The following is a 17661-nucleotide window of genomic DNA, read 5'->3' as shown; positions in this document are numbered from 1 at the left end:
CACACACTCACACACATTATCAACACAGAACAAGACAAGTACATCACCCATTGGACAAACACCATTCAAAACCAACACAAACTGGAATGTTATTCGGCACTAAATCGAGAGTACACTGTTGCGAACTACCTGAGCACAGTGAGTGATGTGAAACTCAGGAAAACCCTGACGATGTACAGACTCAGCGAGCACAGTCTGGCCGTGGAGACGGGCCGGCGCAGACAGACCTGGCTCTCCTGTGAGGACAGGCTCTGCTCGCACTGTATCCTGGGAGTGACGTAGACCGAGCTGCACTTCCTCACAGAATGCCCAAAATATAAACACATCAGAGACCACCATTACCCCAAAATTAATCAAATATTTCCCCAATTTAACACCTGTAATCCAACCCAAAAACTCTGTTTCATTCTTGGCGAAGAAGCCAAATGCTCAAATATAGCTGCAAAATTTGTTGCATCTTGCCACATCCTGAGGGACGACCAGAGACCAGCAAACTTCCAATAAACACACACTCACTCACAGCCGAACACACTGCATCAGACCTACACACATGTATATAATGTTCAATTCCAAGTTCAGTGTTCCTTTGTTTTAGTTTTTTATATAGATTTCAGGACACGGACACCCTCATCCACACAATCCAGCCCAACCACATGATTAACACACAAAAAGAAAAGTACCGAACTTATTGGAATGAAACAACACAAAAACAAAGTAAACTACAATGTTATTTGACCCTAAACAGAGATTACACGACAGCAGAATACCTGAGTACAGTCAGAGACACAAACTGAGGAAACACATGACGAGGTACAGACTGAGCGACCACAGCCTGATGATAGAGAAGGGCAGATACAGGCAGAGCTGGATGCCCAGAGAGGGCAGGTTATGCCCGTATTGTAGCCAAGGACAAATAGAAACAGAGCTGCACTTCTTAACCACCTGCCCTAATTATAATGACATACGAAAACACTTCTTTCCCAAATTTGAAATGATTTGTCCCAACTTCAAAAAGTTGAAGAATGATGCACAAGTTCAATATTTACTTGGTGAACAAAGAGACTGCATTTCACTAGCGGCATAGTACATCAACTCCTGCCACAAAAAGAGGGAAGAGTGGACCAAACAGTGATGAGCCCATTTACACACACACACACACACACACACACGCTCACACACACACACGCTCACTCACACACACGCTCACTCACACACACGCTCACTCACTCTCACGCTCACTCACTCACTCACACACACACACACACACACACACACACACACACACACACGCCACTAAAAGTATATACACGGTTAATTATTATATATATATATATATATATATATATATATATATATATATATATATATATATATATATATGTATTTTTTTTTTTTTTCACACTTGTTCAATACAGAATTTGTTCTACTCTGTTATTTTTTCATGCTCATATAAATGCTTTGGCAATACAATGTACAATTTGTCATGCCAATAAAGCTCATTTGAATTTGAATTTGAGAGAGAGAGAGAGACAGACAGACGCGCGCACACACAATATATATTGTCAAAAAGTTGATAACGCCATCCTACCCGTGTTAAAGAGAGAAAAAGACACATCGAAAAATATAAAAGATTGAGCACGTACCGAAATAAGATCCTCTTCTTTTTTGGGGTGTTTTATGGCGGTTTAACAAACTTATCTTGTTGGCAAACAAACGATAGGTGCATTCCCGCCACACCGAAATAAGTTCCTCTTCTTCTTCGGAGTCATTGGCGATTTGCAAAACAGCTCTTGATGCTTTACCGCCACCTACTGGACTGCGGGATAAAAGTTCTAAGAAACGTATTCACGATCTTTTCATTATATTCAGTATGTGTGTGTCTGGGTAGGGTTGCACCAACTGTGCAAGGGCGCAGATGGCACTAGGGATGGGGGGGACATGACCCCCCCAGATTCATAGTGACCCGATTCGTCCCCCGCCCTCACTATCCCTACGAAAGGCGACAAAAATCGGTAAAACAGAGGATTACGCCCGCCGCTGCTTCAGAATCGGGTCGAGACAGACGCAGGCTGACACACAATAATAATCTACACCGGTCGGCGGTCACCATTACTTTGTACCCACATTCTCACTACATGCTGTTCTGTTGTCAATAAACACACGATGCCATCATGCCACCGACGTTTACACTCTCTCGTGTGTGTGTGTGTGCTACGACTCCTGAGTGACGCTTGCCGGGTCCTATGAGGAGGTAGCTGCCTCAATCGTGCCTGTAGGAGCGGACCGGTAACCATAGTGATCATATACCATCTATGACTGAGCTGAGTCGGTGATTTTCTGAACTGAGAAAAATCGACTGTAAATGCCACATAATGGCAATGAAGAGACAAAAAACAATCACCTCGTTTTTTCAAAAACCAAACAATGTAAGTATCCTATGGCTGTTGACTTTCCCAGATGTGGCAGATTAGATTTGTTAAGGGGAATAGCTAGTCTGACAACAATGGCAAAAAGGCTTTTGCACTTAGCAAACACAGCAAAATGTGGAGACAATAACTATGCATTTAGGTGAGTGGACAGAGGCAAATAATGAATGAACATAAAAAGAATGGTTGGATAAATCAAACAATTTATCGTCGTCAGGAAATAGTATTTTATCTTATCATTTAACCCATTGTACTGTATAAATTGACTGAGGTATGTTCACTGTCGTGTAAGCCACTATAAAAATAATTATAATAAGTAAATTTGTGTGGTGCAAGGTTTATGCAAACAACAAATAAAGGCCTACATATACTTTTGACATCCTCTTATAGCAGGAAATCGTGTTTTTTTTTTATTGTACAGAGCAACGGAGGATATAGATTCTTAAATTATGGGCTATGAAAAACATTTCTTAATATGTCATACATCATTTGAAAGATATTTCTAATCTTTAAATTGCAAAAACTTGTAATTAACACTTAAATTTAAAATTGAGTTATTCTTAGACATTTGAAATAGTAGTTTTAGCCATTAATTCTCAGGAATATGTTGTATTTCACATTGTTGTGAAATTCTATAGAGGTATAGAGGGTTAACTGAAATTATAAGATTTAAAATGTTGTCCTCCTGGCCTGCAGGCAATTTCTGATGACAGTGAGGCAGACCCTAGTCAGTCAAGTGAGGATCTGCAGGAGGGCAGCCACAGTAGAAAAAGACAGCATGAGGAAGGAGAGACAGTAGAATTACAGACAGAAGAAGCAGGGACAGAATAACAAGGAGGGACAGGAGGCAACACAGAGGGAGAGGATGTTGACATGATAATGACATATACAAAGCCAAATCAACCTGACCCTAAAGTTTTGCAAAAGCAAGTGATGAAAGACCGGACACTGACATTTCAAAAATCATGGTATGAGAAGTATCCTTGGCTGCATGTTAGTATGGGTACAGATGGTGTTCTGTGTTTTCATTGCTCTAAGTACTTCCAGACAGGGAAACCAGCACAAGCCAAGAGTATAGACCCAGCTTTTGTCAGTACTGGATTTAAAAACTGGAAAAAAGCACTTGAAAAGTTGAGCAGTGGAGTCAGTACACATCAGGCAGAAAACAGAGCTAGCCTGTTAAAAGTAATAGGGGGTGAGATGTTTCTGGCGAGGCAAGGATTGGCCTTTAGGGGGCATGAACATCATCAAGGTAACCTTGACCAGCTTTTAAAATACAAAGCTGAAGATGATCAATCATTCACTAGGTGGTTATCTGCAAAGAGGTGGGTGCACACATCTTGGGATTGTCAAAATGAGCATATAAATTTGATGAGTTCATCGATTATCAGGACAATTGCAGATGAGATCCGGTCCCTTCCAGTGTTGCAGTATTCGATAATTATGGATGGGACAAGGGATATCTCTGGTGTTGAGCAGGAGGCGCTGTGCCTACGTTATGTTGACACTGATTTGCTGGTGCACGAAGACTTTATAGGGTTGTATGAAACAACTTCTACAACAGGTGAAAACCTTGCCAGAATAATTTTGGACGTTCTGTTAAGACTGAATTTGCCAATATCTCAGCCTCCAGTGTCGTGCGAAATGCACTTGACTGGATACATGAACTTGGCACATTTTTTGGGCAGTCTGGTAAGCTGAAAGACAAGTTTAAAGCCATTGTTGCAGCTGAAGGGGAAGGGCCAGCCCTGTCCATCAGGCCTTTATGTCCCACTAGGTGGACTGTACGCTCACCTGCTATCCGTGCTGTTCTCAGCCAATATGGGATGGTACTAAATGCACTGGATGAGATGGCTGAAAGTAATTCTGGATCTGCAAGCCGGGCAGAGGGCTTACGTGTTCGACTGCAACAGGGTAATGTTGTACTGGGACTACTGCTTGCTTTAGATGTGATCAGTGAACAAGAGGTTCTAAATGCATCTCTCCAGAAAAAAACTCAGACAGTGGAGGGCATGCTCTCTGCAGTCTCTCTTGTCCAAGAAAGCTTGAAATCCAAAAGAAACACTGAACACTTTGAGGCAATCTTTAAGGAGACAGGAGACATGTGTGACAATCTGTCTCTAGAGACCATTGTTCCACCACGCACACATAGGCCCCCTAAGAGATATTCTGGGCAGGCTCCTGCATACACACCTGGATCAGCTGTGGATTTTTACAGAGTACAGTTCTACCGTGTCCTTGACACAGTAGATGCACAAACTACTGAGAAGTTTATGCAACCAGGCATTCAAACTTTAAAAGAACTGGAAAACTCACTCCTGACTCCCATTACAAATAATGCAGCAGTTTGCAAATATCCTGAACTGAACGAGGAAGACTTGAAAGTCCAATTAGCCATGTTTAAAAACAAGTACAAGGTCAGCACAACTGCAGATGCTGTGCATGTTTTGAGAGAAATGCCCCCTGCAGTCAGGGGCCTATTTGATCAGGTAGAGACATTAGTAAGATTGTTGATGGTGGTGCCCATATCATCTGCTGAGGCAGAGCGCAGTTTTAGTGGGTTACGCAGGTTGAAAACTTGGTTGCGATCAACCATGACACAAAAAAGACTCAATGGCATTGCTGTGTGCCATATTCACCAAGAGAGGCTTGACAGACTGGACAGGCAAGAAATTGCCTAACAGTATGTTCAGGGTAATGAAAGGAGGAGAGATGTTTTTGGGTCCTTCATTGAATAAATTTGTTTGGCTGCACTAGACGGAATTTCTCATACTCCGTGTACTTACTTATTTTTATTTATGTAAATATGTTGTTGTTATTGTATTTTATTATTATTATAATTTTTTGCACATAGGTTCTTTGCTTTTTTGTTCATAATGATGGACTTTGTATGCTGAGATAAGCAAATGTTCAAATAAAACATACTTTGCTGAAGACATGAAGTTTTGGTAGGTGATTGCCATACTAGTCAAATAACAGTCTGATCGTGCATTGCTAGTGGTGATCAGGTAGGCCTTAGTTTACCTTTGTTCATTGTTGTTTATCCATGATTTCAAATAAGAATCCCCCAATGGCTTTTTAGTGCAAATCATTAGCCCAAATTACGCAAAATAACGAATTGAGTTTAAATCATTTGCTGACAGCTTTGTCTCCCCCAGTTAAAAAATCCTATCTGCGCCACTGCAACTGTGCATAAAGTCTCACTTAATTTGACACGTAAAGTTCACACTATGGGATTAGTAACTGCTAGTTAGTTTGTAACTAAGTCGGTGCTTAATTTGGTTGCACCAACTGTTCTTAAGACAAGACTTAACTAGTAGTTCGTAAGCTCTTCGTAAAGTAGTCACATAATATGATGTTTACCTGTATTTATCCAATGAACAGCCTTCATATTTGTACACAGATGTGTTAAAAAGCCATCCGTTTCAGTTTTATTTTGTTACAGTTGATGTTTAAACCTTGTTTGCTCACGTAACTCTCAGCAGTCATAAATTATATCCCCATTAAAATACGAAGCGGAATAAAAGTAGATTTAGATAAATTGTATATTTGCCCTGTGTAAATAACAATATATAGGAAGTGTATCTGAAATAAATAAGAGGTGATAAATAAATACTGATACAACAGGCTGGAAAAATAGACATTTGTTCATTTTAATATCATATATATATTTTGAATGTGTTGACACTTGACACACCCTGAAAACTGCACCATTAGATCTGCTTCACGCATAAAAGTCTGTTTTATTTTTCTCTCTCTCAAATGTAAACGAGTGTAAATATCAACATCATACTGTATGTCGAAAGGATTGATGATCACATAAAACTTGAGCTCATTGATGCCATAAAATATCGGTCTGCTTTTTTATTCCAATCGTTAATCCTTTATAAATATTTAGTTTATATGTAGAGTTATGTCCTACCCGAGTTTAATGGTGCAATACTCAAATATTTAGTTGTGCATAAATTGTGACTAAGTGCCCATTTACGTCACAACTAGGCTAAGTCGTAATTTATGTATAGCTGGTGCAACCGGCCCCTGGTGCTTAAATGATCAAAACCTTATTACAGTTACATTAGTGACATCAGACAAAAAACATTATTCACAGCATCACAACTCATTTTTAATGAGATAAACAGAGAAATGTATTTTAAATTTCTCTGAACAGAGAACTAAACTGTCTCAAATATGCTACATGTGTCTCATGTCAGCAGAAGGAGCGTCCTGTCCCATGCAGTCCCATACAACATTGGATGGGCACTGAACCTTTTGATGCTTACATACAAGGCAGTTACTAGACACAGGAGAATTAGGTGGTTGCCTCGGGCAGCACCATAGCTGAAGGTGTTATGAAAAGAAGGCGGAGGCAGACGGGGAGTTTGGATCTACATGCGGATTTATTGAACAAAATGAAAATAAACAAGACAGGAACAAAGTAAACAACCATGATGGGAAAACGGGAACTACACGGCAGGATGCACACGGCTGAGAAAGGAGACAGAGTAGACATCGGGACCTTCCAAAAACATAAAAACAGTGGGAACAACGAACGACAAGGGAATGGAGGAACAGCGGGGTTTAAATACACAGAGACATGATGAAAACAAACGACAATCAGGTGCAAACAATGACAGAATGATGAGGGCCGGGAAACATGGGAATTGTAGTGCAAGACAATAGACACGAGAAACACGGGGCAGACAACCAGGGATCGTAACAGAAGGGGCGTAAATGGGGTTGCACGGTCAAAATCGAAATGGGGTTGCACTTGTCAAAATCGAAATGGGGTTGCACGGTCAAAATCGATCAAGATGGACAACATTGTTTACTCTACATTATTTTACTGAAGTGTCTAAAAGTTCTGCACAGTACTGCAAATCCACACACACAAACATGTTTTCTCAATTAATACAAAGACCTTCCTGAAGTGTCCTTTTCTCTTTTGTGAGAAATTCCATCCCTAGATAGCACATGTACTGTCACGGTCTCGCTCGTCTGCACCATGTTTCGTGTCGTCTGCACCGTGTTTCGTGTCGTCTGCACCATGTTTTGTGTCGTCTGCACCATGTTTCGTGTCGTCTGCCCTGTGTTTTCCATTTCACCCGTCACTACTCACGTCCATCTCACGCTCCCTTGTTGTCCGCTCCGTGTTTTCAGTTTTACCGCTCACGCTTCCTGTCATGTCTTCCTTGTTGTCCGCCCGTGTTTCACTGTCTTCGTGAAAACTACACTTCCCTTCTTCCCGTCGTTTCCGGCCCTGTCAGTGTGTTATTGTCCGCACCTGTCTGTCATTTTGTCATTACTGTGTCTCTTTATTTAAACCCCTCTGTTTTCCCTTCCCTTTGTTGTGCGTTGACGTTCCATGTTCGTTCTTACGTTGGTGTATGCCCCATATGCTCTTTGTTCTTGTTCCCTGCAGCTTCCAGCCGTTCGTGTTTCCCTGTTGTGTCGCCCGTTCAAGGTCTACTCTCCCCTTCGTGGATGTTCACTGCCTGCACCCCCCCTCCTGTGTTTTAACCCAGGACTTAAGCCTTTGTTTTCCCATCGTGGACTTTCATTTGTTCCAGTGTTTGTTTATTTTTGTGTTCTTCCCAATAAAACTGCGTTTGGATCTGACCCACCTGTCTGCCTGTTCCTGCTCCCCACACAGTCGTTACAGAACGCACAACCCACCAATGGATCCAGCAGTTTTGCGGGCAAACTACCAGCTGCTCTGTTTGCGACAGGGGGACCGTCCCCTAGAAGACCACATCCAAGACTTCCTTGCTCTGGCAAGACTCTCCGACTTCCCGGACTCTGCCTTGGTGGTTTTCTTCCGGGACAACCTGAACCCTTCGCTGAAGGAGCGGTTGCCTCAGGCGACGCGCGGCTGGACCCTCCGCGACCTCCTGGAGGCGACCCTACTGTTGAGCGGCTCTCCGTTTACTGTGGGCGTTTCCAAGGAGGACCCTACCTCACCACCCACAGCGGAGCCTCTCCAGTCATCCCTGGCGAACCCCGCCTACGCCAGTCGCCCCCCACGAGCCAGCGCATTCCCCTTCGTCTGCCCTGAGGAGGAGGAGAAGATGGGCTTCCGCCTCCCGGCCCACGCCTGCCCCGGTCTGCGAGCCAGAGCCCACGCCTGCCCCGGTCTGCGAGCCAGAGCCCACGCCTGTCACTGTAGCCTCGACCGTCCCTGAGCCAGCACCTGTAGCCTCGACCGTCCCTGAGCCAGCGCCTGTAGCCTTGACCATCCCTGAGCCAGCGCCTGTAGCCAAGACCGTCCAAGAGCCAGCGCCTGTAGCCATGACTGTCCAAGAGCCAGCGCCAGTAGCCAGGACCGTCCAAAGGCCAGCGCCAGTGGTCGTGCCCGTCCAAGAGTCAGCTCCTCCTCCCGAGCCTCCTAGGACTCTGCCTCTCAAGTCTCCCGAGCCGCCTAGGGCTCCGCCTCTCAAGTCTCTCGAGTCTTCCAGGGCTCCTCCTCCCGAGTCTCCCAGGGCTCCGCCTCTCAAGTCTCTCGAGCCTCCCAGGGCTCCTCCCGAGCTTCCCAGAGCTCTGCCTCCCGAGCTTCCCAGGGCTCCGCCTCTCGAGTCTTCCAGGGCTCCTCCTCCCGAGCCTCCCAGGGCTCCTCTCGAGCCTCCCAGGGCTCCGCACCTCAAGCCTCTCGAGCCTTCCAGGGCTCCGCCCCTCAATCCTCTCGAGCCTTCCAGGGCTCCGCCTCTCAAACCTCTCGAGCCACCCAGGGCTCCGCCTCTCATGTCCCTCGAGTCTTCCAGGGCTCCTCCTCCCGAGTCTTCCAGGGCTCCTCTCGAGCCTCCCAGGGCTCCGCCTCTCAAGCCTCTCGAGCCTTCTAGGGCTCCGCCCCTCAAGTCTCTCGAGCCTTCCAGGGCTCCGCCACTCAAGTCTCTCGAGCCTCCCAGGGCTCCGCCTCTCGGGTCTTCCAGGGCTCCTCTCGAGCCTCCCAGGGCTCCGCCTCTCGAGCCTTCTAGGGCTCTGCCCCTCAAGTCTCTCGAGCCTCCCAGGGCTCCACCCCTCAAGCCTCTCGAGCCTTCCAGGGCTCCGCCCCTCAAGCCTTCAAGGGCTCCGCCCCTCAAGTCTCTCGAGCCACCCAGGGCTCCGCCTCCAGAGTCTCCCGAGCCTTCCACGGCTCCGCCTCCCAAGCCTCCTTCGGCTCCGCCTCCCGAGCCTCCTCCGGCTCCACCTCCCGACCCTCCTACGGCTCCGCCTCCCGAGCCTCCTAGGGCTCTTCTCCCCGAGCCTCCTACGGCTCCGCCTCCAGAGCCTCCTTCGGCTCTGCCTCCCGATCCTCCTACGGCTCTGCTCCCAGAGACTCCAGAACCTTCTAGAGTTCCGCCTCCTGAGCCTCCTACGGCTCCGCCTCCCGAGCCTCCTACGGCTCTGCCCCCGAGACTCCTGAGTCTCCTACGGCTCCACCTCTAGAGCCTCCCGAGCCTCCCTCGGCTCCGCCTCCAGAACCTTCCAGGTCTACGCCCCTAAAGCCTCCTACGGCGCCCCCTTCCTCGGCTCCGCCTCCTGAACCTTCCTCCGCTCCACCTCCAGAGCCTTCCAGGCCTCCGCCTCTAGAGCCTCCTGCGGCGCCACCTCCATCGGCTCCGCCGCCAGAGCCTTCCAGGTCTCCGCCTCTAGCGCCTCCTTCTGCGCCACCACCCAAGTCTTCGACTGCCCCGCCTCAGAAGTCCTCCTTGGCTCTGCCAGCTCCCCTAGTGGCCACTCCTCCTCCCAGGCCCCCTGAACCAGCCCTTGCCCTATGGCCACCTCCTAGCCCACCTAAACCTGTCCCTGTCCTGTGGCCACCTCCCAGACCTCCAGAACCGGTCCTTGCCTTGTGGCCACCTCCCTGGCCTCCTAAACCTGTTCCTACCTGGTGGAGGCTCCCCAGGCCACCTGACCCTGACCCCGTCTCACAACCCCATAGACTGCTTGTCTACCCTCTCGGCCTCCCTGGTCTGCCTGCCTCCCGTGGACTGCCTAATTGCCCCCTTGGCCTGTCTCAGCACCCCTTGCACCCCCGTGAACTGTCTTTGTGCCCCTTGTTCTCCCCCTGGTCTGTCTGTTTTCCCCCCAGTCTACCCCCTCTCTCCTGGGTCCTTCATTCCCTTTTATTGTTTCTTTTGTTTATTTTAGGACCGTCTGGAATCATGTCCTTTTGAGGGGGGATTATGTCATGGTCTCGCTCGTCTGCACAATGTTTCGTGTCATCTGCCCTGTGTTTTCCGTTTCACCCGTCACTAGTCACGTCCATCTCACGCTCCCTTGTTGTCCGCTCTGTGTTTTCAGTTTTACCGCTCACGCTTCCTGTCATGTCTTCCTTGTTGTCCGCCCGTGTTTCACTGTCTTTGTGAAAACTACACTTCCCTTCTTCCCATCGTTTCCGGCCCTGTCAGTGTGTTATTGTCCGCACCTGTCTGTCGTTTTGTCATTACCGTGTCTCCTTATTTAAACCCCGCTGTTTTCCCTTCCCTTTGTTGTGCGTTGACGTTCCATGTTCGTTCTTACGTTGGTGTATGCCCCGTATGCTCTTTGTTCTTGTTCCCTGCAGCTTCCAGCCGTTCGTGTTTCCCTGTTGTGTCGCCCGTTCAAGGTCTACTCTCCCCTTCGTGGATGTTCACTGCCTGCACTCCCCCGCCTGTGTTTTAACCCAGGACTTAAGCCTTTGTTTTCCCATCCTGGACTTTCATTTGTTCCAGTGTTTGTTTATTTTTGTTCTTCCCAATAAAACTACGTTTGGATCTGACCCACCTGTCTGCCTGTTCCTGCTCCCCACACAGTCGTTACATGTACATCTCTGAGATGTCCGTTTTAGATATTTTTATCTGGAAAGCATTGCAATCTAAGGTGGTTTTCACACTGGGGACATTTGCTGCTGACGAAATTGGAGAGCGATTTTTCCTGGCTCCCCTCGCAGAATGTGAAACACCTGTGAAAGAAGAATGTGAATGTGATTTCTCTGTTTCTCATCCACACCTATCACACCGCTTCTGAAGATACTGATTTAACCACTAGAGTCTTATGGATTACTTTTATGCTGATTTATGTTTGTTTGTTTAGCTTTAAAATGTTGCCACCCATTCACTTGCATTGTACGGACCTACAGAGCTGAGAAATTCATTCACCTCTGGGGATGCATGAGGGTGAGTAAATAATGAGAATTGTAATTTTTGGATGAACTATCCCATTAAGGTCTCTTGTCAGATCTGGTGTCAATAGGAAGAGAGGTTTGGAAACATTTCTAATAATTATTACAGTGAAAACATGAAAATGTCCCACAAGGACATTATATATAATGCTGAAATATAATGCCTTCTTTCGCTATTTCATAGCTTTTAAAGTCCTGTGTGGATTCTTATTTCAGTGTAGTTACAGTATTTAGATAATTAGTTTTGTACAGCAGTACTGCCGCTCTCTAAATGCAGAGTACACAACCTACGTAGGGCACCAACCCTGATTGTGGAACACTCGCTGTGTCTGAAACCACCCCCTATCCACTATATAGTGCACTATTTCGAATTTCGAGTGTACATTTCAAGTACACTCGATGAAGGTTAATTTCCCACAATCCACCACAGGGAAGACGTATGAGCTGGGAGTTCACTGCTTCCTTCACTCTTGCAATGTTTTATTTGATTCTGAATGTAGTAAATTACTTTTTGACAAATCATTACTTGATTAATATTACATATAGACAAAACATACAGATACATTTTAAAATGTACTCTTTATTTGATCAAACTTGTTTACTCTTTATATTAACACACAGTATATATTAAAAATGACAAACAGAAGGAAGATTTATTTATTGACGTTTCTGCACCTTGACAGTCTCATCACGCTCAGCTGTAAACTTCCGCTCTCATAAAAGTCCCATTCAATAATCTCTCAATAAATTACACATTAATTCAAATTAAACCCAATAATGTAATGACAGTAACGCCACACATTGTAAAGATGTATTAGAAATGTACTTGTGTGAGAGTAAAAAGTACCCACTTTTAGACATACACTTAAAGTACATTTGCTGAACAATATCCCAATTAGCATTAGTCTAAAAAAATACATATAATACCGAAAACACTCGACATGTCAACAAAACATAAACAGAACATCTTCCCAAACACATATCAAGCTTATTTAAAAACCTCGAAAGCATAAACACTCATTCAAAGTACCTGGAAAAGGGAGATGCAAATAACCATAAGCATAAGTTCCCGCCTCCTCAGCACGAGCTAACCGATAAATCTAACACACCAAGAGAGGCGGGACTTAAGGTAGAACAGCCAATCATCAGCCGGTCACACTCAAAGCCGGTGTCATGTTTGAGAGGGAGGGGGAGTGGAGGCAGCCGCAGCGAGCGCAGACACAGAGCGGCCAGAGACACGGAGGAGCGGCTGTAGTAAGGCGTTTGTGCAAAACTGCAGAAAAAGTGTGGGTGTTGAACCCTCTCATCGGGAAAAGTGTGGGTGTTAAAACACCCACATCCCCCACGGGTGCAACGCCCCTGCTTAGGGCCAGCACAGTAAAATTACTCTGGAAGTAATGGGAGTTTAATAAGTCGAGCGACAAGCCTGGTGTAAGTTCTTTCTTTGACTTGAATTTCTGCTACTCTGACTTTTTTGTCAGCTCCGACTTTAACAGCTTTAACAGTCCCAACAGGCCAGAGCGCTCTTGGGAATTGTGGATCAGCAATCAATACCACTGTACCAACTTCCAGGTTTTCCTTTTCTTGTTGCCATTTCTGTCGGGAATGAAGTGCAGGCAAGTAGTTACGAAGAAAGTGTTTCCAGAACTGATCTGCTATTACTTGACTGTGCCTCCATCTTTTTCGGCTAAGCAGTTCAGATTCAGGATAAACTATCTGTGGCAATGCAGAGTCCAGCCGACCCATTATTAGAGAGTTAGGGGTTACTGTGTCTGGATCTGCTACATCTGAAGATACGTATCCCAGTGGCTTTGAGTTTATGATTCCTTCTATTTCAATTAAAACAGTCCTGAGCACCTCTTCTGTGACCGTTTGGGCACCAATGGTGGCATACAGAGATGTTTTAACAGAGTGGATTTCTCTCTCCCAGGATCCACCAAAGTGAGGAGAACTAGGAGGATTGTAAATGGAACTCAATCTGGTGTTTGGCAAGCTTTGCTTGCAAGTAGGGGTTACGATTTTTCCAAGCTTCTATAAGCTCACTGTCTCCACCCTTGAAATTGGTTCCTTGGTCAGAGTGTAACTCATGAGGTTTCCCTCTCCGAGCAATAAATCGTCGGAGGGACATAAGGAAAGAGTCTGAATCAGCCTGAGTCAGAAGGTCAATGTAAACTGCTTTAGTAGTCAAACACTTACAAATGATGCCCCAACATTTTTCATTCTGTCTACCTATTTTGACAGTGAATGGGCCGAAACAATCCATGCCTGTGGAGTAAAAGGCAGGTTGGAAGAGTCGTAGACTGGAAGGGGGTAAGTCTGCCATCTTTGGGGTATCTGGACTGCCACGCCATCTACGACACTCAATGCATTGCTTTTTAATAGAACGAACAGCTTGCCGTCCTCTCAGAATCCAGAAACGCCTTCTGATTTCAGCGAATACATACTCTGAACCAGGGTGGTGTAGATGTGCATCATATTGCCTAATTAGTAATTTAGTTACTGGATGAACTGGGTCTAGGACAATTGGATGAAGAATATCAGAGCTTAGCTGATTACACCTTCGAAGTCGCCCACCTACTCTAATCAGGTGAGTGTCAGAATTAAACTCAGGGGACAGTGTCATTAAGCGACTGCTCGAAAAAACTGAAGCTGTTTGTAATCATCAAGGAAGCTCTCCATTTGTGAATATTTTAGGATTTTTAGTTCAGCTTTCCTGTATGAGTCAGCCAAGGGAGGGCTAGTAGCACTGGCCGCCCCGTGAAGAGATTGGACAGTTGCTTGCACAAGCTCTTGGAATGTTTTGAATTGAGTAGCATTAATTGGCTACTGATCATTGGAAGTTATTAGGAGGTGAAAAGATGTAGACTTAAGCAGTTCCTCTGTATAATCTACTGGCTCTATTTTAGGTAATTTAGGCCAAGAAGATTTTAGGTTTCCACAGAAAGGCAGGACCGTTTGTCCAGCGGTTATGTTCTGCAAGCTGTGACAACGACATGCCACGAGTTATGTCATCGGCGGGGTTTTCTTGCGTGTTCACATAAGACCATGCTTGGGAGTCAGTAAGCTCCTGGATCTCTGCAACTCTGGTTCCTACAAAAACACCTTAAAGTAGAATGAGTCTGATTGAAGTCAGTGCAGAACAGTAGTGGAATCAGCCCAGTAATTGAAACTGCTGATTTCCAAGGTAAGCTCTTTTTTCAGGATAGCTGCTAGTTGAGCTCCAGTTAGAGCTGCACAAAGTTCAAGTCTTGGTATTGTCTGTTGCTTTCTAGGAGCTACCCTTGATCTAGCTGCCAAGAATGCCACTTAAATTTTTCCTTGAGCATCCTCAGTGCGAAGATTGGCCACAGCGCCATATGCTCGCTCAGAGGCATCACTAAAGACATGAACGCTTCTTGAGCTGACTAGTGGATCTATTTTTGTAGTGTAACAGCTTTTTTTTGTAGGGTTCAGCTTTTTCTATGTGACCGTGTTTGTAGCCAAGCGTGTCAGATCTGCACATCCATCTAAGTCCCAGTGTATGCTCTTGAGGATCTGATCTGTCCAGACTAAACCAAAGCTCACAGCTTTCTGATCTAATCTCCTGTGGCAGGTGATTTATCAGTTGAGGAGTGTTGCTAGCCCACTGGCGCAGTTCAAATCCACCATCACCAAGCATGTGTCGCATGTCATCTACTAATTTCCTGGCAGTATCAAGGGAAGGGATACTTTGTAACCAATTATCCACATAAAAGCAGCGCTCTATTGATGCACAAATATCGCTATCAGGTTGGTTATGGTCTGCAACATGCTTTTGTAGAGCAAACCTGGCGCAGCACGGGCTGCAGGTGGTTCCAAAAGGTAACACTAACCACTGGTACACATCAGGTGGGTTGTTGATGTTCAAGTCTCACCAGAGAAATCTCAGGAATGTTTGGTCCTCTGACAGGAGACGGACTTGATGAAACATCCCTTTATTATCACTGCTAATGGCTACAGCGTACTCCCGAAAGCGAAGAAGTACTCCCAGCAGTGTTGCCCCTAATGTAGGTCCAGGAAGAAGGTGTTCATTCAAGTTTATACCCTTGTAATTGAAGGAGCAGTTGAAAACAATCCTGTTCTTCCCATTATGGTGGACCATGTGGTGTGGAATGTACCACCCTTGGTTTTCTGCAGCTGTTGATTGTGGGATTTTCATTACATAGCCTGCATCCAATAATTTGCTTATTTCAGCATTGTATACCTGAGACTTTTCAGAGTTGTGTGACAACTGTTTCTCGGTCTTCCGAAGATGAGGCAGTACTGCTTCCCTTGGAGCTGCTAAAGGAGGAAGACTGGTTTTCCACAAAAGGGGAGTGGCATATCTTTGAACACCTTTCACTTCAATCCTGACTGTTTTTTATTCTAGTATGCGCATAGCCTCTGCATCTTGCTTTGACCTTGTTATAAGCTTTTCATTTCTGAATGGCAGTGTGTCTATCTGCCACAGTTTCACGACATGACTGAAAAGCTCATTAGACAAAGGCTTAACGGAGGTGAACAGGCAATGCTGTGTGTGTAGACTGTGTTCAAGGTTCTTTGATGGACATTGAAGTGTCCACCCTAAACGAGTCTTTACTGCCGCTGGACTGCCATAGGGACCCAAGCAAACTGGTTCAATTGGTGTTATTAAATGAGTGTAGTCTGACCCAATGAGCAGTAGTGGCCTTGCTTGTTCAATTGACTGAAGAGGCAAGTCTCTGAGATGACAATATCTCTTTTGGAGAGTTTTGACTGGGTATGTATGAGGTGACAATCCCAACTCATCAGCTGTGAAGGCCTGTCTGATGTTAAAACTTCGATTTGGTTGTGTGGCAGGAGACACAGAAAAGGATACTGAGAAGCCATGGATGATGCGGATATCCTGACGCACTGTGCGGAGAGACAAGTCTTCAGGACTGCCTTGTAGATTAAGATACTGAGCTGCTTCTTGGAGAAGTATAGTGCGTTCTGAACCATCATCTAACAGAGCATAAGTGTCTAGTGAGAGATCTCCGTTTCGCAAGATGACTCTACTCAATTTTAGCAAGACTTTGCTGCTGCCTGTTGGTTGATCAACATACAGGGTTTCAACTGAAGTACTGACGGAATGGATAGGGTTTTGTGGCATTGGCACTCTTTCCTGTATTGACATCATGCAGGAGCTCTAAATGTCTCCTTTGATATTTCTTGCATTTAGCTTTGAGAGTACACTGGCCCACCTGGTGATCACGTCCACATTTCCAACATCTCTGATTGGAAGTAATCCAAGTATCAATCTGCTCTTTGTTCAGTTACTTGAAATTAGAACATTGATTAAGATAGTGTTGTGTTGTGTTACAGAATGGACACAATTTATTTGGCTTCTCTTGAGGTTTTGTTTCAGAAACCACATTGTGGTGAGACTGCTCAGTTTTGACAATTTGCCTTTGTTCACTTCCATGAAAGACAGCAGTAGACTTATAAGGAACTTTCTGTCCTCTCGGTTGTTCCCTCCGATAACCCTGCTTCTCTCTACTTAGATCAGTGCTAAACTGAGTACCATCCTCTTGTACTCTGACTTCATACTCCAACCACTCTGATAGATCAAGTAGGGTAGGTATTGGTGTTTGAAGGTGATTCACATTTTAAGGAAGTTTAGCTAGGAGTCTGGAGACATGAGAACCCCATTTTAATTCAGTATATCCGTGGTTTCCTAACTGGTCTAGCATTCCGAAGAAAGCTCTTACTTTCAATGCGAAAAGCCTAAATGATCTGGTGTCACCACTTCTTACGCTAGGTCCATCCATCAGCCCTGCGATGCGCTGAAGAGCGAGCTGATGGGGCTGTCCATACAGTTCAGTGAGAGCTTGCATTGTATGGCTGTATGGATAACTGCTATTACTATATGAATCAGCAATAAGCAATGCTTCTTCTAACTTCAAGTGGTCCGTAAGTATTTTAAACTTGAACCGCTCTGTAGCATCTATGGGCAGAATATTATCAAGAGCTACTTTCAACCTTGCAAACTCACATGGATCCTCTCTCACAAAGTCAGGGATAGTAGGAGTTGGACCACGGTAAGTGTTCTCTCTACGGAGTGGGGACCAAGTGCGATGAACC

The 17661-nt window shown here is 45.4% G+C and overlaps 1 protein-coding gene across 1 annotated transcript in view; it reads left to right on the top strand.

Annotated features, from left to right (window-relative positions):
• LOC127618950 (uncharacterized) overlaps positions 1–17661 on the top strand; it is a 435826-nt gene that overhangs the window by 265150 nt on the left and 153015 nt on the right. Inside the window, 1 exon segment of the mRNA XM_052091655.1 lies at positions 11899–11915. Within this exon segment, the coding sequence (XP_051947615.1) occupies positions 11899–11915 (17 nt within the window).

This window comes from Xyrauchen texanus, chromosome 25 (assembly GCF_025860055.1).
Source record: "Xyrauchen texanus isolate HMW12.3.18 chromosome 25, RBS_HiC_50CHRs, whole genome shotgun sequence".
Lineage (NCBI taxonomy): Eukaryota > Metazoa > Chordata > Actinopteri > Cypriniformes > Catostomidae > Xyrauchen > Xyrauchen texanus.
Note: the sequence above shows the minus strand (reverse complement) of the source record. Positions and strands in the feature narration are given on the sequence as shown.